Source organism: Lactuca sativa, chromosome 1 (genome assembly GCF_002870075.4).
Source record: "Lactuca sativa cultivar Salinas chromosome 1, Lsat_Salinas_v11, whole genome shotgun sequence".
Classification (NCBI taxonomy): domain Eukaryota; kingdom Viridiplantae; phylum Streptophyta; class Magnoliopsida; order Asterales; family Asteraceae; genus Lactuca; species Lactuca sativa.
In genome coordinates this window covers 216,060,259-216,086,462 of record NC_056623.2, presented here as the reverse complement: position 1 = coordinate 216,086,462, position 26,204 = coordinate 216,060,259, and the positions used below count along the sequence as shown (strand labels likewise).

General features: G+C 33.7%; 2 protein-coding genes across 2 annotated transcripts; both read left to right on the top strand.

Annotated features, from left to right (window-relative positions):
• Positions 1 to 7,511: 7,511 nt before the first annotated feature.
• On the top strand, positions 7,512 to 11,420 carry LOC111891695 (chaperone protein dnaJ 50). The gene is made up of 10 exons (XM_023887762.3): positions 7,512 to 7,693; positions 7,787 to 7,849; positions 7,930 to 7,996; positions 8,425 to 8,484; positions 8,576 to 8,626; positions 8,716 to 8,796; positions 9,096 to 9,208; positions 10,162 to 10,279; positions 10,366 to 10,492; positions 11,160 to 11,420. Exons 1-10 carry the CDS (start codon positions 7,581 to 7,583, stop codon positions 11,261 to 11,263), a joined length of 897 nt encoding a protein of 298 aa, XP_023743530.1. The 5' UTR covers positions 7,512 to 7,580; the 3' UTR covers positions 11,264 to 11,420.
• Positions 11,421 to 17,944: 6,524 nt separating this feature from the next.
• Positions 17,945 to 24,340, top strand: LOC111891697 (tyrosyl-DNA phosphodiesterase 1). The gene is made up of 16 exons (XM_052764712.1): positions 17,945 to 18,152; positions 18,240 to 18,428; positions 18,896 to 19,165; positions 19,389 to 19,553; positions 19,651 to 19,711; positions 19,976 to 20,052; positions 20,148 to 20,405; positions 21,186 to 21,275; positions 21,501 to 21,635; positions 21,726 to 21,878; positions 21,965 to 22,068; positions 22,175 to 22,228; positions 22,370 to 22,460; positions 23,090 to 23,167; positions 23,678 to 23,822; positions 24,112 to 24,340. Exons 1-16 carry the CDS (start codon positions 18,135 to 18,137, stop codon positions 24,174 to 24,176), a joined length of 1,953 nt encoding a protein of 650 aa, XP_052620672.1. The 5' UTR covers positions 17,945 to 18,134; the 3' UTR covers positions 24,177 to 24,340.
• The last annotated feature ends 1,864 nt before the right edge of the window (positions 24,341 to 26,204 follow it).

The window sequence follows — 26,204 nt, the reverse complement described above, 5'->3', positions numbered from 1 at the left end:
TTCAGAAAATCCGATATTTTCTATTAAATCGTTTGGAGTCTTGCCTTGAAAATCATGGATATGTGTACGCATGTCATTACTTTTGTTCCTCCTTATAAGGAGTGATTTTGAAAAGTAGTGTGATTTGTAAAAGAGAGTTGTGTACGAGGATAATTCTTTTGAATAGTAATAGTCAACCGTTCCAAGAAAAATCCCTTATTTTCAAAAGGAAATATAGTTGAAAATCTTGTTCCTCTTATCGAGTAAAATTGAGTGTGCGTTCTAGTTTATCGTTATCGAAATTGTAGAAAAATCGTTTTCTCCAGAAAATCCTATATTTTCTGCTATAAAATATCTGTAAGTGCTAGTTCCAACTACGTATATGTGTGGGTTAGTTTATCATTATCAAAACCGTTTACGAACGTTTTCCATGGAGTCCTACGCTTTTTAATTTGTAAAAATAGTAGTATTACGACTCTATACTTGTTAGGAGAAAGAATTAACATGACAATTGTGGACATTCTACGCGATGAAAAAGGACAGTCAACACAAAAAATGCGGACCATCACCTATCACGTGTAGGACGGTCAACACAACGTGCCAAAATTTATTTATGAGGTTTTCCTTACATAAATTTCTAGTTAATATAACATATTCTAGTGAGTCGTTATAACCATACTAATCTGACGGGGTGCCTGTTTTGGCATTTCTCAGGCCCCTCGGTTTGGAAAAGACATTTGTCACCCTAAACTGGCATGTCTAGCTGTAGCGAACAACAAAGGTGCGGGGTGTCAACCCCGTATAGATCTATACACAAATTCTCACTCTCCCTCCAGAAGACTCTGGCTATAACTCCTTACAGGACTTAGACATACACTAATATTTTTATATTTAGGTACTTTTGAGGTTTGTCTGAATAGAATATCAACAACCTTTTGAGCAATCGTTAGAGATCCATTATTTGTTAGATAAATAATGAAATTCGTACTTATTGAATAGAAATATCATTCTCGTTCCATATCGTTGATTGTGCTCGTTAACTAGGTGCTCATGTTCGTTCCTTTTCATATCGTTCTCGTTTCATACCGTTGATTGTGCTCGTTAACTAGGTGTTCATGTTCGTTCCTTTTCGCTTATTGAAAAACAAGTCATTTTAGTCAAGAGAAAAAGTGTCGAGTTATAACTTGTAAAAATTTATAACTGCCGGTTATGACACACATTTTCTGTTTTATGACATATAGAACATTAGTTATGTTGTTGGAGGTTTTACGACAACAGTTTATGACATGCAAATATTTCTGTCATAAAGGCTCTATTTGTGTATTTTCTTGACGCAAAATTTTATATTAAATGTTTATAAAATACTCCCTAATAGTTTGCAAAATAGTCACAAAGTTTCCATTTTCGAAAAATCACTAGAAATAGTGTCAACTTATATAGGTCCCTTTTTATAAGTTTTATCTTTAGACATGAAAGCATAGATAAAGGGGTTAAGTTGGACACAACCAAATGTTGGGTGGCTCTTTTGTTCACAAAGTATCCTTTGTTCCTTATGAAGTTGTGAAATCTTTCGTTCATGAGGATATTACTAAAATAATATTTTAATAATATTTCACACACACATACAAATTGTAACACCCGTTTATTTATTAGTTAAATAAATAAATAAATGATCGGATAGTAGCCCTAAAATCGATAATTATTTAGCAAGGTGTTGATCTCGAGGAGCTATTTGTCACACTTTTAGAGATTGGGGTTAAAAGTGTAAACCCGGACTTAATTTGTAAATATTTATGAAGACAGGGGCTCCGTGGTAATTATTGGGAATTTATGGGACTTCAATTGAAGAGATTATAGGGTAGGGGCCGTTGGATACATTTCGTACCTAAGTTGTAATGGATTTTTAATGTTGGGGTTTAATGGGTAAATATAGGATTTGATTGGAAAAGGATCCTATGTGGAGGGACTAAACTTGTTTAATGAGCAAAGTTTTGAGTGGAGCGGGATTTAAACCCGATGACTCCTTCATTCCCGTTTAAAGCATCGCTACCAAAACCCTAAACCCTCCCGTATGTAGCAGCCATCATCCCCCCTTATGCCCCCTCACCGGAGCCACCGCCACCACCACGTTCCCGATCAGCCAACGACCACCAGACGGCCGTCCTTTTTCCCCCATTCTCCTTCTTCAGTCGCTGTCAGTTGAGGCTTCGCCCACTCGCTACTTCCCAGACCGGAGCTACCGCCGCTGTGAGTTTGAGTTCGATCACCACCGCCTCCGTTGAAGACAAAGGAGCCACGAGTCGATGCGGGTTGGTTGGGAGATCAAGGATTATGCTGCTGCGGTTTGCTATTTGGGTCACCAATCTCCTCAGTCTCTGTTTCTTTCTGCTGTTGCGCCACCATTGCTCTCAGTTGATGTCTCGTCGGCGACTCACTCTAGCCAAAACAACCGAGACCAGTCGAGCCACCACCATGAATCGTTGCTACAACTTTTCGTGAGTTCGGGTGGGTGTGGGTATCTTTATGAGCAAAAGACGAAGGGGGTGCGTTTTTGCGTTATTGTGCATACAGTGGGGTGTTTGATGGCCGACAACAGCGAAGAACTTCCATGGCCGCCACCAGCCGTCGTGGAAGGTGGTAGTGTGCGTGTGCTGCCATGTGTTTAGGTGTGTGTGTGTGTTATTTTTAGTATAGTGTGTGTGTGTGTTATTTCATGAGTGCATTGTAATTGTAAAAATTAGAATAATGAAATGAAACTCAAACCACCACCGTAGGGTGGTGGCTGCCGCCACCGACCACCGTGTCGGGTGGCGGTGTGCTTAGTTGTGTTGGGATTGCTAGTTTGGGTATGTTTGGTCAAGGGACTAAAACTCTAATGGACCCAATAAAACCCTAATGGGCTTAATAATATTTTAGTGGGCTTGATAGGCCCAATAAAGCCCTAACTGACCTAAAAGCCCAACAAATTAATAAATGGGCTAGTATTGGGTTGGAAACCCTAATTAGGGTTTGGAAAACCCTAATGCCAATGAAACCCTAACTTTAAGAATTAATCGGGTCACACACACAAGAATTATTTAATAACTTGAGATATTAAATAATAAACTTTGGCAAACATTAATCTAAGCGATAATGGACTTAATGGATTAAGTCCTTATTGGGTTAAGTAGGAAACTTAACCCTAATCATCATTTTATGTGAAACCCTAATTTCACATGGGTTTATTGTTGGGCCTTTCTTTTGGGCCTTGAGGGTTGGGTAATTAATGGGTCATCCAAAGTCAAGCCATTGAACTAGAATAATTTAATGGGCATGGGGTAAGGCCCATGTAAGGGGCTTGGGACCAATTTGGAAAATTGGGCCTTAGATGGGCCATAGCTTGGGCCTTAATGATTATATGGTGTTGGGCCTTAGAATGAGACCATGTTTAGGCCTAGGCCCAATTTGGAAAATTGGGCCATGTGTTGGTCTTTGATTTCTAATTGACTTGGGCCTGTGGATTGGGCCTTGGGCTTAAATAAGCCAAGCCTGGGGTAATGTAGCAATTAACCAAGTATGTAATATGGTTATGTGTTGGGACCCAATTATTAATTGGGTGTTATTTTGGTGTTGAAAGTTCGGGAATCTGTTAGCCAGCAGCTGGGGTCGAGTCTGCGGGACTTCAGCAGTGTGGGATTGTGTCTACGGGACTTCAGCAATGTGAGGTGAGTTACCTTCCAGTAGCGGTGGGTCTAAGGCCACAATGTCGGCCCACTAGTAGGAGACGTATGATAGATGATTGTCTCCATGATATCATTTAGGTTTGCTACTACCTGATATGTTATATTCTAGCATGATATGTTATATGTAATAGTAGTAGAGTTCGGTTGTTAGGACCGGAGGGTAGTCAGACACCCCAGATACGTCTGACAGTATGTGATGTTATGTTTATATGCTAGCATGATCTGTTATATGAGTTAGAAGTAGTAGGAGGGGAGCAGTCCTCGAGTTCGGTTGTTAGGACCGAAGGGTAGTTCAGACACCCCAGATATGTCTGATAATATGTTTTGTTATGATATGTGATAGTAGTAGTAGTAGTAGGGGTGAAATAGTCCCCGAGGTTCGGTCGTTAGGACCGAAGGGTAGTCAGCACCCCAGAATGGCTTAACACAGGTAGGACGGCACCCCAGAATGGCCGCATGGGTAGGTCGGCACCCCAGAAAGGCCGTACCGGGTAAGTCGGGCACCCCAGAAATGCCTGGCAGTATGTATGTTATGTGATTGTGTGGTATGTGGTATGATGGGGGAACTCACTAAGCTTCGTGCTTACGGTTTTTAGTTTTGGTTTCAGGTATTTCTTGTTTAAAGGAAAGGAGCCGGCTTGATCGCAACGCATCACACTATGGTTTTCCGTACATGAGATCTTTGGGATTACACTCTGATATTGTTTTATGGTAACATCTTTGATTATTTCTACTTTGGTTTTGACATGACATGATATTACAGATGTTTTATGACACTGTCAGTTTTATAATGACGTATTTAAAAAATGAAATTTTTGGCCTGTATTTTTGGGATGTTACACAAATATACGTATACATGTAATTATTCAAATATTTAGGCAAGATTTGACTTGTACTCTCCCCCAAAAACATTAAAATATTGAAAAAAGTGGGGTATGAAGCTCACCTTAGTTGACTTGTTGGGTGATTTGAAGAGCTAAGGAGGAGTTTCCAAGTTCCAACACTTGGGAGTTTCTTTGAACTTAAAAATATCCTAAGAATAATTTTTGTGTAAATGCAATGAAATCTTAGAATAATGTGAAGAATTATTGTTCAAAGAGGATAAGAATACTCACCAAAGAAATCTGGGAATTTCCTTTGAAGAGATGAACTTGAAGCTTGAAGGAGTTGATAGCACTCTTAGAAGTTTGTTGGATATGAAAATGAGAAGTGGGGAAAAGGAAGAAGAGGAGTTCACGTATTCTAGGTGGAGGGATAAGAGTGATATGACACTTGCTTGGAGGACTTGTGTACAAGACTTATATCGATGGGTATTTTTGTGTTTAACTGGGATTTGCTTGGAAAATGAGGAATTTCATCAAATCACAAAGTCAAACTTCCTTGTCCTTTTCTTGATTTTGGATTAGGTTTTCCTAATTCCTAAACCTTTTAACTTTATGAAAATATGATTTAAATAATTAAATTTGGCATAAAATATAGGTTTTAGGGGTCTTAGTTAAGAAAAACACGAGTTTAGTGGAATTCCCGACCTAAAAATACCTTAAAATGATAAAAAGGTGCGAAATGGTCTAAAATTCGAAGTCAAGAAGTGAGTTCCGGAGGCACTATGTGAATTCCGAAGCTATATTGCAATTTCCGGAAGTGTTGGGCGAGTTCCGAAGCTCCTCTCCTAATTTCGGAGTCCACAGACGAGATCGGGAGTGGCCTTCTCGGAATCCGAAGTCAGATGCGAGATCAGAAGCTGCAGGAGAAGTCTGAAGGTGCGAAGGCTGGCTTTGACTTACGAAATAGGCCTTCATGCGAGGTCTTCCGGAGCTGAACCGAGGAATCCGAACTAGGTGATTCCGGAGCATAGGGGTTCCTCTTGGCTCCTTAGGAGGCATTCCGGACTAAGATGGTTCCGGACCAAGAGGGTTCCAGACCAAGAGGTTTCCGGACCAAGATGGTCCTTTTGGGGTTTCCTCTTCCGGTTTTGAGCTGTTTTCGACTGAGGAAGGTACTTAAGGAGATTTGAGAGAGATTTGAGATACGTGGAGAGATTTGGGAGAGATTTCACATAATTGGAGAGATTTGGGAGAGATACACTATTCTTGGAGAGATTTCACATACTTAGAGAGATTTGGGAGAGATTTCACATACTTTGAGAGATTTGGGAGAGGTTCACTATACTTGGAGAGATTTGCATTCTAACACTATATGGCTCCTTAGGAACTCATATTGAACACTTAGGTATGTTAGCACAAGTCTCACAATAGCCCTTGTTTACTTGAGGATGAAATTTCCTAACCAAAAGGCTAGTTGTGACAATTTTTCCCGTGTTTTGTGCTTCACCTGTTCCGCCTCTATATCTTGTTTTTATGTCTTTGGCCTGCTGTGATTTCTATGTTTCTTTCTTTTTTGTGATAATCTATGTAAATTAAGTGAATTAATTCCCAAAAATCTTTTTATTTTGTTTTTATACAGTAAGTATGAAAAGTGATTGTAGTTCTATATCATTCATATTTTAGTGTACCCTTAGTTTGACCACTCATACAATGTTTTGTGTATTTGTAATACATGTTTAGTATACCATCCATGTTTTTTAACTACACTTATGCTTATCCAATTGCGCGCTTATGTGACTACAACATAGGAGGGAGTGGTTCCAGAGAAAATACTCAACCAGCTTCATTAGCCACAGAGGAAGTGGTTCCAAGTAAATACTAGACACTTACTCTTTTATTATGATGTTACAAATTATGCATAAGATGACGTATAATTTATGTCGTGTAGATCAGCCACAGAGGCAGAAACAAGGCGAGACTCGTGGTTAAGGGTTACTGCCAGGAGGAGGGTATCGACTACGAAGAAACCTTCGCACCTGTTGCAAGGTTGGAATCAGTTCAGATATTCTTAGCATACACAACTCATAAGAACTTTGAAGTGTTTCAGATGGATGTTAAATGCGCGTTTCTAAATGGTGAATTAGAAGAACAATATATGTTAAACAACCACCTGGGTTCGTTAATGAGAAGTATCCAAATCACTGCTACATTCTGGATAAGGCAGTCTACGGACTGAAGCAAGCTCCGAGAGCCTGGTATGAAACTCTTACTCGTTTCTTTAGAATGTCTAAGTTTAAACAAGGTTCGGTTGACCCAACCTTCTTTCGTAAGAAAGAGGGTGACCACTTGATGATTGTCCAAATTTATGTTGATGACATCATCTTCGGATCCACTAATCCCAGCCTCACAGCTGAATTTCAAAAGTTGATGAAAACTAAGTTTGAGATGAGCTCAAAGGGTCTTATTAACTTTTTCCTTGGATTGAATATAAGGCAGGGACCAGAAGGTATTTTCATTAATCAAGAAGCATATAAAAAAACTTTGCTCTCTAAGTTCGGCATGATAGGAGACTCTAAAGTGAATGTTCCAATGACATTTGGAACGAAACTCACACCATCTATGGAAAAACCAGCTGCGGATATGACCCTTTATCGTCAGATGATTGGTTCCTTAATGTATCTAACAACTAGTAGACCGGACATTATGTTTTCCGTTTGTTATTGTGCAAGGTTCCAAGTAAACCCTTGTGAACCTCACATGGTGGCACTGAAAAATATTTTCACATGCCTAATGAGATTTATCATTTATTTTAATTGGTAGGATTATTTATAAACATAAAACCTAAGAGGAAATTTAATTTATCTTTTTTTATATATTTATGATCTGTGATTAAAAGTTAAAGAGCAAAGGAAATAAGGCCCAGTCAGAAGGTAGGTAAGGCCCATACCAATGCAACGAACTTTGAGGTTAGAAATGTAATTTTCACGTTCCCCTCCGGAGACAAAAAGGAGTTCACGGCAAAAACTTCTGTTCACGGATCAAAGCGAAGAAGACGATGGCTACGACGTCGTTCCATCGTTACGCCGTCGTATCGCTTCTCATGATCTTCTTCATACAACCTTCGATCTCCATTTACTGCGACGAAGATGATTGCTACGATCTACTAGGGTTAGCTATAAATTACCCTCTCCCCTCTAATTACTAACAGTTTCACTTTCACCCCTTTATTTTGACTAAAATTTTGTTGATTGATTACTCTAGGGTTTCTCAAAATGCAAATGCATCTGAAATCAAGAAAGCTTACTATAAGCTCTCATTGAAACAGTAAGGTTCTTGTTAATTTATGTAATGTATAGTCGAATTAAGTTTGTTGTTTGATATTGAATCGAATTTTGTTTTTACAGTCATCCGGATAAAAACCCAGATCCCGAATCGAAAAAATTGTTTGTAAAAATTGCAAATGCTTACGAGGTACCCAATTTTATTTGAACTTCTCTATTGAATTATTTGCAATTTAATGCTCTACATACCCTTCACGCTTAATAGAAAACCATAAGTTACTTTTGCGTTCAAACAGGTTAATTATCGACTTCAAAATTGATGTAAATTTTAAGCTTTTTGAGATAATTCTTAACCGTATTAATCTATGGTGTAAATTCGTATCTGTTATTTTATCAGTTTTGCTATTGAACTGTTTTAGGCTTAACGACAACAATCTAAAGGTTTCTATCTCTGTGTATGTATCTATTTGAATAACATAGTGATGCATTAAACTATAGATCAAGTACTGAAACATAAAAAAGAGTATGCTGCTTAAAGAAATAATTGGTAACATAGGGTTATGAGCTTGTGCTTCATGGGGTAAAATGACACTTGTCGCTTTCCATTTTCTTTCATAGATCTTAAAAGATGAAGCTACAAGAGGGCAATATGATTATGCAATTGAGCACCCAGAGGAGGTAAGTTATAGAATTCATTGCTATATTTCAAATCATGATGAAGTATTTATGCTTTTTTGATAATTATTCCCCCCTCTCTTCCCAATTGCAGGTGTTTTATAATACAGCTCGCTATTATCATGCTTATTATGGTCATAAAACGGTTAGTTTAAATAAACTTGCAATATGTATCTTTCTGTTTTGAATTTTGTAACAAATCTTTATTACATTCTTTCTATCATGTTTAAATAGGATCCTCGTGCTGTTTTAGTGGGACTTCTTCTAATTCTCTCAGCATTTCAATATTTGAATCAGTGGACAAGGTATCATCAGGTAAATGACATGCTATTATACCTATATACATGTGTTTCTTTTTTACTCAATGCACAAATAACGACTTAATAGAGAAAGTACTAAATCAGGGAAATGGATATAGTAGTTGAATGGATAATGATGTATTTATGAAGTAAGTGTTGTATACAAAATAATGTTTTTTTTCATCACTATTAACATTTGAAAATGTCAAGAGTAGTTCATAAATCTATAGATGCTTGTCTCTTCTTTTTTCTTTTTCCATTAGATTTTAGTATTATTATTATTTTTTTTTGTTGATGTATATTACCTTTTTATAGGCTATTGACATGGTGAAAAGAACACCAGCATACAAAAACAAGTTGAAGGCATTGGAACTTGAACGCACTGGAGCATTGTCAAGCAAAAAGAAGGGTGGTTACAAGCTTGACAAGTATGAAACAATCACATTTATTTTTTTCATTATTTTTTATTTTTTGGGAAAACTGCAAAAAAGTCCTTACTTATTGGCCTCATAATCGATTTAGTCCTTATATCTTTTTTTATTCAATTAAATCACCAAAACCGGTAATTGTATTCAATTTGACCATTTTACCCGGTCAACAGGTCATCCAACTTTTAAAAATTATACTTTTGGCCCAGATTTCAAATTTTATTACAAATTTTGCTCCAAAACTTACACTTTTGGCCCATATTTTAAATTTTATTACCAATTTTGTCCAAAATTTACACTTTTGGCCCAGATTTCAGAATTTTGTTATGAATTCATCCTAACTTTAGTTTTTTTTACAACTTGTTTTTTCAATATATATATATATATATATATATATATATATATATATATATATATATATATACACACACACACACACGTTTAGGATGAATTCATAACAAAATTCTAAAATCTAGGTCAAAAGTGTAATTTTTGAAAATTGGATGACCTGTTGACCGGGTAAATTGGTCAAACAATTACTGGTTTTTGGGACTTAATTAAATTTAAAATAAAAAGATATAAGGACTAAATCAATTATAAAGCCAATATGTAAGGACTTTTTTTGCAGTTTCCCTTTTTTTTTTTTAAATAAATTTGCAAAGTTTTATTTTTGGATTCTATCCTTTGTTCAAGATCACTCTCTAAGGTTATGTTTGGTACACGAGACTCAACAAGCTTTCTACAGCTATTTTACATGATGAGGATGAGGAGGGCATTTACGTCTTTTGCACAAACAATGTCAGAGAGCGACACTTGTCCCACCTTTTTTGGGTGTGGGACAAAAAGTTGCAGTTTTTTGTCCCATTGACCTCTCACAGAGTCACATTTTTGGATCAGGAGGGCATTTACGTCTTTTTTGAGAATTAAGCAAGGAATGTTTTTTTATATGACAGGAAAACACAGGAAGAGCTTAGCAAGGAACTTGAACTACAAATAAAAGGTGCTGAAAAGCCATCAATGTGGGGACTTCTTGCTGTTCGTTTTATACTTTTGCCATACACTCTTGGAAAGGTCTTTTTATATATCCTATCATTTGAAATTTGTAGCATATATATATCATCATTGATTTTTTATTTTTTATTATTTTTTTTTTCCAGTTAGTTTTATGGCATGGATCTTGGTATTGGAGATACAAGATAAATAGAACTTCATATTCTTGGGAAGATGCATCTTACTTGACAAGAAGAGCACTTGGGGCACCTCCTGATTCATGGGAGTATCTTGGTAACTATTTCACAAGATTTATGTTTTTTTTTTTTCTTTGATTTATTTTATATATCTCCTTCCTTTCAAATTATAATTATACTACTATGAAGTTAACCGATTTTAATTATTTAGTTCTTTGATGCTGATTCAACTTCTCTACCAAGAATTATCTTTTCGCTATTCTTAACATTGTGAACCTTTAGCTATATATGATTTTTTTTTTTTGTCTTTATCTAAATGTTGAATTTTTTTTCCGATATTTTATTGGGAAATCTACAGAAAAGTCCTAAAAGTTTTTTTTTTGAACAGAAAAGTCCCGATTATTTAACATTTTGCCCAAATTAACGAAAAAGTCCTTTTTTTATATTTGAACAGCAAATGACAGATTATATGATTTTCTCAAAATAATGGGACTTTTCTGTTCAAAAAAAAAAACTTTAGGACTTTATTGAAACTTTTCCCAAAAATTTGCGACTTTTCTGTAGATTTCACATATTTTATTTGCACAAATTTCCCCTTTTTATCATGAGAAACATGATTGTAATTATCTTTGTAAACCTCCTAAACTTTCTCAACTCTTTGTCATGTTGAAATTTAAAATTTTGAAGATGGTAAATGTAAATTTTATAGCAATGAAAGTATGTTGTTATTTCTTGCATTTAACATTTGGTATTGTAATTTTTAGATGAGTCAACCAAGAAAGATCTCATTAATCGACGTTTATGGGTGAAGTCAAACTTAGAGATCTACCTTGCTGAGATGCGAAAAGAGTCAAAGAGGAGAAGGTAAAATGAACCGGAAGTCAAAGGTTTGACTTTGACTACCATTAGTCAATAAACCAGAATCAAATTACAGAAGATTAAATTTTTTGATCCAAGTAAACTCATGATACAACATTACAACTTACTATGCCTCTATAGCTACTCTTTTCATTTTTTTTTTTTTTTTTTTTTATTTATTTAAAAAAAATTAATATAGAAATCACAACCCAATACGTATTAATTGGAGTAGTTTGTATTGAAGAATATTAGATCGTGGGAGTTGACAAATGGTGACATGTACTTCTATCGAAGAGAGCTGTTGTTAAATTTATTTATTCGATTGTTCTTGTTTATTATAATATTGTTATGGTATTTATAAGGGAATTTTGATTGCAAGATCCACACTTGAATATAGATGAAACCTAACCCTGCTTCAATCTAATGGGCCATGTTAAACATGTACAATTTTTGATGTGTATAGAGGTGTGCAAAACGTTTTTTCAAGCTGGTCTAGTTTTTTCTACAATGCTAAAAACCAATTTGACGCAAAACGAGTTTAGGTGGGAAGTTCAAACCTATAGGCCTGGTTTTAGTGAAACTTATTTAAAAAAACTATGTTTTCACCATCTTTTTGCAATTTTGCAAAACTCGATTTTGATGTTAGGGTCTAATGAAATTTTCATGGTTGATCAGAAATGACCATTCAGGATCGTTTAGGAGGTTAAAAACAAAGTGTATTTTGGCACATGAGACCGTGTACAAAGGCCGAAATCCAATCTTGAAAAACCTCCAAAATCTAGTATCACACAAACGCTGAAATCTGATTTTGGAAAACCTCCAAAATATAACATCACACAAGCACACATACATTTTCATTTACAAACCATTTGTTTTTTAGAAGACCACAACCCAAAACTGGTTTGTGGGTCCTCTTAAAGTAGGTATGGGACAAAGTCTTCTAACCTCTTCTAAGTTACAAAAAAATAACGCGGAAATCTTTTATCAAATCGTGCTACAATGGCATATCTTGATATTAATCGTCCACAATTATCTATAGACTAAAAGTAATAAATCGGAAGCATACCTTTTTCACGTCAACCAACAAAAGTCTCATTTGTGAAAACATAAAACGACTAAACATATCACTTGATAAATTTTAGTATAATAGAACCAATGTTCTAAATAACGTAAGGCGTGACTTAGCGGCAATGTCAAAGCCTTAAGCTTTTTCGAGCCTTGACGAGTCACGTTGTTTATAAGACATGACTTAAGGTAGCAATTTTGTATATAATTAATAATTTTATATATATATATTCTACTATTATTTATTTTTATATACATATATGACTTAAGACGACATTTTCACAAAACTCGTTGACAAGAACAAGCCTTGGAGCCATGACATGTCGTGGCGAATCCATGACGAGCTTTTTAGAACCTTGAATAGAATGTTATTTTTTATCAGTGAATTAATATTTTTTTATTTTTATAGAAATCGTATATTTGTTGCTAAATATAACACCCGTTTTCCATGATAGATCATTTGAGGGCTTGAGGGATTAAATGTAAGGTTTTGGGGGAAAAACCAAGTGCCACAACATGGAGAATGAGGTGTCACAATAGGGCATTGCAATTTCAAGAAAACGCATGTTTGGATGGTCGCCACGACTTGACAAGAGGAAAACCACGGTGTGACAATCGATGTAGCCCGATCCCACAATTTTTAGGGTTTTCTCCATATTTAAGCACATAAACTCAAGGTTTAGGACATCCCCTTCAACCTCCAACCCTTCTGTCACACCCCCGGACCAGACGGCGGAAACGTCCGAGGGCTATTGTGACTCAATTGAATACCATCACAATGAATATACATGAAACATAACATCATTCATCACCATGCATTGAAATATTACAACCGGTATTGTTTACATTTAGTACATTGTTTCAAAACATTACATTTCCAAAACGTAAATTGTTCGATACTAATTAAACAAACAACATGACATCACTGGGTACATTTTTCCTTTGAATTTACCTGTTACCTGAGAATACAAGTATTTTGGAAAAACGTCAACATATGAAATGTTGGTGAGTTCATAAGTAAGGTTTGAAAAGAAATTATTTGTATAATTTTGGAAACCACAGAAAATCCGATATTTTCTAGAAAGAAATGTTGTATATAAGAAAAAGTGTGAAGATCCGTAAGTATGCTTGTTGATTATTATGAATGTGAATAACTGTTAAACTTTGTATATATCACGTAGTTAAGAGCGTTGAATTTCCCAGGAAAACCCGATGTTTTCCCAATACATTAAATTACGTAGTTGAGTTAGTATTATTCCGATACGACGTTGTATTCGATAATTCCAGGTGACATTGGATTAATTACGGGTTGTGAGTCGTTATAATCACGCATTAATGAAAATGACTAGTTTACAACTATACAAACGATCCCTTAGGCGTCGTTTGTACTACTTACTTAATCCAACCACCCTGACTTCTCATAGCCCCACAACCGAGGAGAAAAGAGGGTACGAAGCCCCCGTTATTTCCATGAGTCGTTCAAGGCTATCGTAAATGCGAAAGGCCCTTGGCCCGACTCGCATTTGACTTCTTGACTTTGCTAGCAGTATCAAAGGACCCTTGGGGCCCAACAGCACAATAAAGCTATTGAAAGTCCTTTTACATGAAACTATGTCATATAAGGCCCAATAACATGTAAGCGCGTTCCCTTCGGGCCTAAAGATCATGTCATTGGGCTAGCTAGGCCCAACAAGCACGATTTGAAACTTTTGAGCCCAAAGATGGTGTATTGACTTCTCGCAAATTCCCGCGTGTGTATTGAAGTATCATTGTTTATTGATTTTTGATTCGTTATTGATTCGAGACCGAATCAATTCGTTTAGTAACGATATTGGTGTTGAAAGTGTATTTATTATTACGTTTCGCCGGTAGACGTAGTACTAGTATTTTTATCTTAAGGGATTTGTTGTTTTAAGAATTAGAGTTTATCTTTTTAAGCCATTTCTTGGATAAAAATTTACACTTTTAACACTTTGTGTATAAAAGAATATTCATTTTAGTCCTTAAACTATTTTTCTTGACACTTTAGTATCAAAACTTGTTGGAAATACATTTTTAGCACAAATTTACTTGATAAACAGCTTAAGTCCTTCAAAAATGAAATTTTCTCGGTTGAAACCTCCATTTTCGCAACTTTTACAATTTTGGCCCAAAAAGGAAAATTTTTGCATCTTTGGTCCCTTTTTAATTTGAAAAGCATTTTTGACCCTTGAAATGGACTTGGTACACTAGAAATCCCCTGTTTTACAGAAATGTGCAGTTTCAGCCCCTCCAAATCAAAATTTTCGCAATTTGGGGCTTTATTGGGCCGAAAAGCCCATTTTGGCCCATTATGTTTAAAATTCATATTTTCAACCCCTCAAAAGTGTTGATATTCAGAAAATACACATTAGAAAATGTTTAGACTCATCTCAACCTTCATAATTCATATATTGTCGTTTTGGGCCCTTTAGTTTTGTATTTTTAGCATTTTGAGCCCAAAAATGGGTTTTAAGTCCAAAAATGTTCATATTAACCAACTTGGTTATTTTTCTAGACTTGATTAGTGTGAAATGGTATAAGTTATACTTATTTCATTCATCATATTGTAGATCTCGATTTTTAGGTTCTTTTTGGCTAGTATAAACATCACAATCACATAAGATCATACATATAAGCATAAAAATCATACAAGGCATACATATACTCATAGATCTACACCTTTGCTAGTATTCTCCCCCACAAAACTTATAAAAACCGAAAAAGAGGGGGTATGAAGCTCACCTTTGAGTGTGGTTTCGGTTTTTGGAAGAAAATGAGAAGAAAATTCGGCCTTAGCAACCTTCCTTGGAGATCTCGAACTTAGAGGGTTTCTAAGAGAGTGATAATGATTTTTACATGGATTAGAAGGAGATTTTTGATAAAACAAAGAACCTAGATCATAGATCCAAACTTGATCTTACCTTAGATGAAGAATTTGTGGAGATATCTTCTTGAAAGCTCCTTAGATCTCGAAAATATGGAGGAGAAATGAGAGAGTTTCTTGAGAGAATAGTGAGTGAAATGTGTGTTTGTGTGCTTGGAATCGGCCGAGAGCAAGAGAGAGAGAAGGAGAAAAGAGTGGCTAAGCTTGGAAGTATGTGAGTGCATGGATGTTTGAGTTCTCATGCATGGATGTCCCATGAATAATGGTGAGGTGTCACTCATAAAGTCAACTCCTCTTTCTCTTGGGCTTGGGCCGAGAATGGGGAGGGTGAGAGGAGGTTTTTGGGCTTTTTGCCCTTAAGCCCATGTTATAGTTAGGTTGAATGATTTTTGGCCCTATAAAAATAGAAATGTGATTTTTATGCTTTATTCGGTTAGATTAGGTTAATTATGGTCCAATGAGGTCCATTAAGGTGTTTTATTTCATTCTAGGCCCAATATGGCCCAAAATGTTAAAATGAATGAGAGTGGATCCAATTAGAGCCCATTTAAGATTTCTAAGCCCAAGGTAGTCAAATTGGAAGCTTATTGGTCCATTGGGCCCAATAAGGAAGTCCTAGTCCATAATGGACTTAAACAAGAATTTTTAGGGTTTCCAATTGCTTAATGACTACATTGAAATGCTTGTATGAGGTGTTTGATTGAAATTCTGTTGTTATAGAGTATGCATCATACATGCTCTCATGTCTTTGATTCATAATTTGGCTTAAGTGTTGTAGTTACAAGGCACAAAAATTTCTAGTTGTGACACCTTCCATTCATGATTGAGGGCTTGATTTCTTGATTTAGAGCTTATTCTTTGGATTTTGGTGAAGCTTGGGGAAAGGAGAGGTTCATCTTGGTGCAAGGAAGTAAGGAGCAAGTTTAGATCCAACATATTCTTCATATTTCTGAGCTATTTGAGGTATAAAGTTCATATATTGGCACTTATTCTTCTAGATTTAAGTTTGACGTCATATTTGGGTGGTTTTGGTCCCTTCCATGGATGTTTTTGGAGTTTAAGGAACTCCAGAGCTTGGTATGATTACTCTACGATCAATATGTTCTATAGAATAGGAAAAAGGACATGTTGGAGTCACCTTGTGTCCATGCACAAGTTTTGGCTCCATTAATGACCTTCTCGTTGCCCAAAAATCGAGAACCCAAATTAACAAAAAGAAATTCAAATAAAGCAAAGAAAGAAACTTTTCGGTGGATGTAGAAGATGAATAAAAAAGTTGAAAAGCTTCAAGGAAATTGGAAATCGACGGGTCAATTATGGAAATCAGTGTTGTAGTTGGAGGGTCGTGAGATTTTTTTGTGGCATCTCCTTGTTTCTTACAGTTTGAGGTAGATGGTGTGTCACCGACTCCAAACAGAAAAAAAATGAGTTTTGTTTGTATAAAAGCTATGGAACTAACGGTGGATCGTCTATTGTCTGCATCTGATTGAAAGCACCGGATGTCAATCCTTACAAACTATTATGACTAAAGTTGTCAATCCCTACAAACTATTATGGCTAACGTAAATGCACAAAATAAACATTTCGTCATCCACTTTTAATCTCTATACTAATAAAAGAATAGTTTTAATCTCTTTGTGACATGTGTCACTCTAATACAACTCCACATTAATATTATGATATGTGTTAAAGACATATATTAGACAAATCACTCTCACAATTAATGAGGATAAAGTTTTAAATAATAGATTTTAAACTTTTTATAGAAATATTTACTTTTTTAATTATATGTTAAATTTGAAGTTATAACTAACTTTAAAATTTAAGTATATCACTTACTCTTAATTAATAGTTTATTTTAAATTATTTATTTAAAATAATTGATTAATAATTATAAATTTTTACTATAAAAATTAAATTAATTTTATAATCGTGGTTTCCACGAGTTATGAACTAGTATTATATCTCCTTATCCTATGCTAATAAAAGAGTAGTTTTTTTGCCAAGTGTCACAATATTAGACCTCCTAATTAATATGATGCCACTTGTCATTCTATTAATTCTCTATTATAAATCGATTAAACCTCCTAATTAATGTGATTCTATTTGTTTAATATTTATGAAAAAAATAACTCCACATATTTATTTGAATTAATGATTATAATTTTACATAATTAATAAAAATATCTTTTAATTAGTAACTTATTTAAAGTTTTATATAAAATAAATGATTAATATTTTTGAATTTTTTACAAGTTTAATAATTTCGTAACTGTGGTCCCACGGGTTATAAACTAGTTATTCTAATAAAAGAGTAGTTTTATTCTCCTTTTGACACGTGTCACCATATTAAGCTTCATAATTAATGCAAATTTTATTTTTCTTTATGTTTTACCTTATTATGTCTCATAATTAATGCATACTATTGATTCTCCATTTTAAATTTTAAATTTTAAATTTCTCATTCTAATTACATTAAATTAACAGCATTAAAATTAAAATTAAAATAAAATTAATACAAATTATAAAGGGATATAATTTTACATATTTATTTAAATTAATGATTATAATTTTATATAACTAAAAAACCTCTTAATTAATAATTTATTTAAAATAAGCTATTAATAATTTTAAATTTATAAGGGTTATAAACTAGTATAATAGAAAATAGTAAGTTTCAAAAACTTTTGTTTTTGCTTTATGCTCCTACATTTTTCTTCAACAAAATCATGTAACCGAACACCGCCATTCTTCGCGGAACTAAAAAGAAAAAGGCTACACGTAGCTACCCCTCGAGGTGCTGACTGATATTTCCCCCTCATTTTACACACCAAAAACCAAAGTACCAAACACGAAATCCATATCCGTTATTAGGGTTCAAGATCATGCTTTGCTAGTTACACATTTGTCAATGGAAACTTCTTCTAAGGTATGTAACCTCAACATACTGTCACACGAACTATTACACATGAATCGGTTTACGAAATATATGTTTTTTCTTTTTGATTATGTGCAGAAGGTTGGGGTTTTGGTGCCTCTGAATGCTAATCTAGAGGAAGACACTTCGAATTCAATCCCTAGAGTTGAGATTAGTAAATGCATTAACTTATTAGGTCGCGATGTTATACCTATCACTGACAAGAGGCTAAGCCGTAAACATGTATCCATTATCGTCTCTGCTGATGACTCTGCGGAAGTTCTTGTGGTATAACCTTTTTTTGTCTTTCTCACACACTTATGTTCACCTCCATTTAAGAATGTGTTTGGATTTCGGGAAAAAAATCTTCTCAATATGTGCAAATTTACCCAAACAGATAATGGGATCGATCCTAGTAAACAATTTTGTCATCATGAAACTTCCAGTGATGACGATCAACAGGAATATATCATATACCTTCTTCCATTCAAAGAGAAAGTATGAAACTTGTTAGAAACCGAGTTTGATGGAAATAGAACAAAATCCTCACAGCATGATACAATATGCACTTTCAGCTATGAAAGGTTTTGCATTTGACATATATAAACTGAAACAATACTATTTTTATCTGTCAGACCATAGATTTCGGATATAGCAATGTTAAATGACCAAAATACCCCTCTGTTTGATCCCTTTAACACTGTAACCTTGTCAAAAATGCAACATTCTGTTTGACATAAGGTATGTGCTTGTAGGAAGGAACAAACCCAGTTGTCATTAGATCACAGGATCAAAGGAGGAAGAAGCTCTTATCTGGACAAAAGCTAACAATCAGAGATGGTGATATAATAGAACTAATCCCTGGGCACTACTTATTCAAATATAAAGCTCTTGATGATGTAAGAAAAAAGTCTTCCCCAAACAAACAGAAAAGACCTTTAGCTGAAGGAGATCAAGATGAGCCACTTACGCAAAAGAGATTGAGACAAGTTTCTGAAGATGAGGCCCTTGCTAGAAGATTACAGGTACTTTTGTTACTTATAGTACTGCAGCTTCACTTGTTTAAGTTGTTTTTTCTTTTCGACTTAATGGGGACAAAACTTAATCTGGACAAATAAACAGTGGTGTTTCTTTTTGATTTGTTATGACTCATACAATGGTATTTCTAATAGGGAAATTCCTTTTTTCTTTTAAATGGTTGATTGAATCTATATGAATTATGTTTATGTATTCCTCTTTTACATACAGACTGAGCTGAATGAAGATACCCAAGATACAAAGAACTCTGCTGAAGCAATCCGCAATTTCAAGCCCTCAGAAGATAAAATACCACAAACTTTTCGACTTATGAAAGTCAAAGGTCTGCAACCATGGGCTAATACTAGTTCTGTATCGATTGCAGATGTAATTCAGGTATTCTTTTCAAATATATCGAAATTTATTCATTCCCAAAAAATATATATATTGAAAATCGTGAGCTTAAGATGAGCCACTTTTGTATTTTTGTTAGGGGAATGTGGTCATTGCTGTTCTTTCAAACTACATGGTTGACATTGATTGGTTGATGTCAGGTAAGAAAACATCCACCCAAGTGTGGCCTTTGGTGGCATATTGTCATCTTTAGGACCTGTGGAATTTTCAATGATGAGGATGAGGGCATTTCCGTCTTTTTTACACAAAAAGTTGCAAATTTTTTCTCATTGACATCAGTCATTGTCCCAGTCCAATGCACACCAAACAGGATCCAAATGTTTTGTTCTTTCTTCTATACTTTTTTAGTATTTCTAATTTTAGATGATTTATGATTTCTAACATTTCTTTTTTTTGGTTTATAGCATGTCCAAATTTAAAGAATATTCCTCATGTTTTGGTGGTTCATGGAGAAAGTGATGGTAGGCAGGCGAATATGAAGGTGTGCAATTGGTTTAATTTGTCTCACACATGCATTCAAAGCTTCTTGCTGGCATAAAAAGTTTTAACTTTTTTTTTTTTTTTTTTTTTTGGCAGAAACACAAACTTGAAAATTGGATTTTCCATAAACCTTCTTTACCAATAGCATGGGGGACACATCATTCAAAAGCCATGTTTCTGGTGTATCCTGAAGGAGTAAGAATTATTGTTCATACAGCAAACTTAATCTATGTTGATTGGAATAACAAAAGCCAGGGTCTGTGGATGCAAGATTTCCCATGGAAGAATCAAGATTGTTTGAATAAAGCAAGTGGTTTTGAAACTGATCTCATTGACTACCTTAGTGCATTGAAGGTACTATGTGTATAACACTACTGCATATGGAATTCATCTTTATCAAGGATTATATGTGCATTTATGCAATAAAGTTTCACCTTTTCCACAACTTATGCAACAAACTTGTTTTTTATTTTAGGATCAGAAGATTCAATGTTTTACTGGTGTGTATCTGGTTGAAATGTTCTTGGTTACAATGCTTCATATTAATTGGTTGTAGAATGAAAATTTTGTTTGAAAAAACACTTTGTTATATAAATTAGGAAAAAGGTGAAACGTTGTTGCATAAATGCGCATTCAACTGTTGTATTAATGTTAAATTTCATCTGATTTTCCAGATTGTGTTGGTTTTCTTCCAAAGAAATTTCAATATTCTATCATTGATTCTTCATATTTTCTCATTATATCCATTTAGCCACTTAACTATTCTCTGTAGTGATTAAACTATTATACCACCATTTTTATCAATATAGCCACAAAACTATTATTTTCTTATGATTATTATAATAACAGTTTCGTGGCTATAGATGCTTCTAATAAATAAGTGATAGTAGGGTATTAAAATTGATTGAAGATGGGCACAAAAATTAATAAGTGATATTAGGATATTAAAATTGTGTTAATTGACATTTTGCTCTTTAGAAGCTTCTAAACTTGATAAAGAGGCAATTCTGCTGGAATTTTTGGTGCAATCACAATGTTGTTGTTCTAAATATAGTTTCCCCTTGATATTTTTATCATATTTCTATAGTGATATCAGTTCCTTTAATTAGTGGTTATCTATTTGAATAATTGCAGTGGCCTGAGTTTTCTGTGAAGCTTCCAGAACTGGGCAACATCAGCTTCAACTCATTTTTCTTTAAAAGATTTGATTACAGCAGTGCAACGGTAACTCTCTCATCTGTGCAAAAGACGTTAATGCCCTTCTCACCCTCATTATCCAAAATACCCCTAGAAAGCTTTGTCCCATGTAACAAACACACGGGACAAGAACGGATAAGCTTTTTCTAGGGCAATTTTCATGGGGAGGGCATTAACGTCTTTTGGCTAATCAAACCCTTTCAATGCAGTCTCCATTTTTCTACTTAAAAATTGTTTTTTCTGAAATTTCAGGTGAGGTTAATAGGTTCTGTGCCTGGGTATCATACAGGTTCAAACATTAAGAAATGGGGACACATGAAGCTAAGATCCATTCTACAGGATTGTGTTTTTGATAAAGAATTCCAAAACTCTCCCCTTATATATCAGGTAGATAATTTTACAATGAAAGTATGAATTTTTATTTTATGGTTTGTTATAAATATAAATAAATACATTGATATGTTTTCATTGCAACAGTTCTCATCCTTGGGTTCTTTAGATGAGAAGTGGATGTCTGAATTTGCATTCTCAATGTCATCAGGAGTTTCAGATGATAATAAAAAGCCTCTTGGCCTTGGGGACCCTTTAATTGTATGGCCCACTGTTGAAGATATCAGATGCTCTCTTGAGGTAAATATATAAATTTTATTATTATTTTTTTATTATTATAAAGGAAGAATGTTGAGTTTCTTTTATTTAACATTTGTACTCAACAGGGTTATGCTGCAGGGAGCTGTGTTCCAAGCCCTCAAAAGAACGTAGAGAAACCATTTTTGAAGAAATATTGGGCAAAATGGAAAGCAACCCACACTGGTCGCTGGTATTAAATATTTTTTTTTTCTCAAATGTTTTTTTTTTTTTTTTTTCTTTTTCTTAAATATTACTTGTTTTAGATAATACTGATATATTTACATTATTTGTTCCAGTCGTGCGATACCTCATATAAAGACATTTACTCGTTATAATGGTCAAAACCTTGCGTATGTGCCTTTCTTCTCTTGTCTTGTCTTTCTATAATTTGCTTGTTGACTATTTGACCATATATATATATATATATATATATATATATATATATATATATATATATATATATATATATATTTTGAATCCACTTATTACAGATGGTTTTTGCTGACCTCAGCAAACCTCAGTAAAGCTGCCTGGGGGGCTCTTCAGAAAAACAATACACAGCTCATGATTCGTTCATATGAGGTATTTTTTAGCTTACTATAAGTTATTTTTTTAGCTTCAAGTTTTGAAGAATTATCATATTTCTATAATTATATATATATATATATATATATATATATATATATATATATATATATATATATATATATATATATATATATATCAGTCAAGCCACAGAAAAGCACAAACTACTTACTTTCCATCAATTTATTGTTGGTCTATTTTTTTTTAATGGAATTAGCCAATCATAAAAACACAATAGTGAATAGTTTGATAAAATGGTGAAAGTACCTCATGTTTTTTCTGTATTTTGTCCTCAACTGGGAAAATTGTATTTTTAAATAATCAAAAAAAGTATGATGATTTAGAAATAATTAAAGTGGCGAATCTATAAAACAGAGAAAGTGTGTTTTTTTCTGAAATTTTCCTTTGAAGCTTTAATAGTGTAATATAACTTATGTGTGTGAAAAATATATTCATTTTGTTCCCTATTTTTTCCTACATGATGAATAAGCAATCCAGCATTTGTCTGTTTTGATCTAAAATCGCCCAAACCATGATTGCAAATTTTCTTCTACCGGAAATGGGTAGATTGGTAATTTTACAATTTCACCCATATATCTTGAGTTGACTTTATTACCCTTTTGCAGCTTGGTGTGCTGTTTTTACCATCTTCAACCATACATGCTCATGCGTTTTCTTGTACAGAAAACCGGACCCCATCAGAGGTAAAAATGCTTGTTTTCCACCAGAATGAACTGGACAAACTTTCAAGGGCTGAGGATTAGGAGGGCATTTATGTCTTTTCATATTTTCTAGGGCTATTGAGGGCATTCACGTCTTTTGCACACTTTCTTCTAGGTCTACTTTTTCAATTGTGAGGATGAGTAGGGCATTTGCATACTTTCTAGGGCTGTTCTTGATGATGAGGGCATTCATGTCTTTTGCACATATTCTAGGGCTATTGATATGATTGTGTGAATGAGGAGGGCATTTACGTACTTTCTAGGTTTATTTTCCAAGATATGGGCATTTGTGTCTATTTAACATTTTCTAGGTCTATTGAGGGCATTCATGTCTTTTTGCACACTCTCTAGCTCTATTTTTTTTTATTGTGAGGATGAGGAGGCATTTACATACTTTGTAGGGCTACAGTGCATTCACCTCTTTCCCCCACTTTCTAGGGTAATGATATATTTATTCTAAGATGAGGGCATTTGTGTCTTTTTATTTCACAGAATATTCACGTCTCATCTTCAAAAACACATGAAGAAAAAAGAACAAAGCTAGTGACATTGTCTTCATTACATACCAACAAAATGTCGGATGTCATCACCTTGCCAGTGCCTTATGAACTCCCTCCTCAACGTTACTCTTCAGAAGGTCATCTTAATTCTTTTCTCACTACCCATAATAGCAAACTACTTATCCTCTTTACATTTCTTTACCCATAATAGCAGCGTACTTTATTTTTTACATTTCTACACAAATATAGTAATGTACTTTATTTGTTGCATATTGTTATCATTGATAAATAAAATGTGAGTAGGTTGTTATTATGGGTAAAATTATAAAGTACATTGCCTATTTTGGTTAAAAAGTAAAGTATGAGGCTATCTTATGTAGTTTTTGTCAAGTTGTACAATTTGTGTTTGTTGTATACTATGTGCAGATGTTCCTTGGTCTTGGGATCGACAATATAAGAAGAGGGATGTTTTTGGTCAAGTTTGGCCTTGAAAAGCTCTGTTGAATTTGAATTTGAATTTGAATTTGTAAGTATGTCGACTTTTATTTTCTTCATTTGAGAACATGAAAATATTGGGTTTTTTTTTTAAAAAAAAACTTGAAAAGATGTTGATTTCTTCCATTTTAAAGTAGATTTGATTTGGTAATTGGTTATATATAGTTGTATTTTTGTTTTCTGCTGATAATTGGGTAGAATAATAATAGTAAAAAAATTAACTAAAAAAACCGGTTAAAAACTGTATAAATTATTTAAATCAGTTATGTGACGTGAGTATATAATGTGCATAAACATTCCTTAAGGCTATTCGGTCCACACAAAAACAGTTGACCAAGGTTTGACTTTGGGTTTAAGACCCAATTAAGCTCATTTAGCTCTCAGAACTCCGAAACTTAATGGGTGTTTTTGATGCATGAGTGCTCAAATCAAAATGAAATCAAAGAGGATTAACAATATTTAGCATCATATACATTGAATTCAAGGTATTCACTCTTGATCGTTCAATAGAGATTTGAAGTATGATTATGAAATATGACTTTTGATTTTGGGTTTACATGTTATAGTTTAAGCTTAGATAATGGAAGTTCGACTAAGGATAACATGTTATTGTGCTGAATTAACATGTTTTGCAAAAGTCTTCATATAAATGAGATCAATAATCCTAATTTGGATAACAATGATATGAGCTATCTTAACATGTTATCTACCATTATTAACAAGTTGGAGCTATCAGCCATATGTGTTTTATAAATTTGGTTGAAAATCATCAAAGCTTATATAAATCTCCCTATACTAATAAATGAATAGTTTTTTTGCCATGTGTTACCATATTAGGCATTGTAATTAATATCATGACACTTGTCAATCTATTGGCACTTGTAATTAATATCATGACACTTGTCAATGTAATAATTCTCCATTTCAAATTTCAAATTTCAAAATTTAAATCACATTTTAATTACATTAAATTAATAATATTAGAATAAAAATAAAATAAAATTTATACCAATTATAATAAAATATAATTTATACAAATTATAAGATAATATATTTTACGTATTTATTTGAATCAACGATTATAATTTTATATATAACTAAAAATTATCTTTTAATTAATAAGTTATTTAAAATTATTAATTAATAGTTTTGAGTTTTTACTTAGAAAGTTTAATTAATTTTTTAACCGTGGTTCCCACGGGTTATAAACTAGTGGCATTATGAAATATTGGTGGAACTATATTACAACAGACATTACCATTGGAGTGATAGTTCAAATAACAGGGCTAGAAACTATTTGAAACTGTGTTTCATTTTGATAAATAAATTCAAATTGGATTATTAAAATTAGATTAAGAGTATGTCGCTAACAAGATCTTTATAATGCGTGGAAACTCAATGATATCAAGTATTGTAAATTAGAAAAGATGTAATGACATCTCTATATGCATGTTATGATGAAAATACAAGGGACAAGTGTTAAAAAGCATTGATTTATCGATAAATTACCATGTTTAATATTATAACAAGCATATGAATTGCTAAACAAGGTTGTTATAACAATTGAATATGATTGGAGAAGAGTTTGGAGCAAGAACAAGGACAAGGACACAATCAAAGTGTTCTAGTTAGTTAATACTAACTACCAAAAGTTGAGTATATATGAATAGTTACTTGGATAAATCTCACTAGTGTTTAATTATGAACATATGCTTTTATTATGAAATAAAATGTTTATGATTGAGGAATTCTACGAATAATTATTATGTATTGCTATGTTACTTTGTGTTTTGTATAATAAGAATACCATGATTCATGACACATCACTTTGTATGTGAAGAATGTTTGCATTTTCAAAGTGTGTTTGTAGTATGTTCATCATACACACAAATGTAATTACATTGGTTTGGTAGTATGTCTATAAACTCATCTCAATAAGGGTTGGTGGCACCAATAAGAATTATGAAAATAAGCTCATTAGGATTGATATGTTCATCGTAAGTGGCAAGGAGTCGGTGATTACA

Bases quoted from the DNA above. Each gene is read 5' to 3' on its own strand.
- LOC111891695 (XM_023887762.3), top strand. From the start codon at position 7,581: ATGGCTACGACGTCGTTCCATCGTTACGCCGTCGTATCGCTTCTCATG. The intron at 8,485-8,575 runs GTAAGTTATAGA...TCCCAATTGCAG, and splicing joins CAATTGAGCACCCAGAGGAG to GTGTTTTATAATACAGCTCG. The intron at 8,797-9,095 runs GTAAATGACATG...ACCTTTTTATAG, and splicing joins AGTGGACAAGGTATCATCAG to GCTATTGACATGGTGAAAAG.
- LOC111891697 (XM_052764712.1), top strand. The intron at 20,053-20,147 runs GTGTGCAATTGG...TTTTTTTGGCAG, and splicing joins GTAGGCAGGCGAATATGAAG to AAACACAAACTTGAAAATTG. The intron at 22,461-23,089 runs GTATTTTTTAGC...ACCCTTTTGCAG, and splicing joins TCATGATTCGTTCATATGAG to CTTGGTGTGCTGTTTTTACC.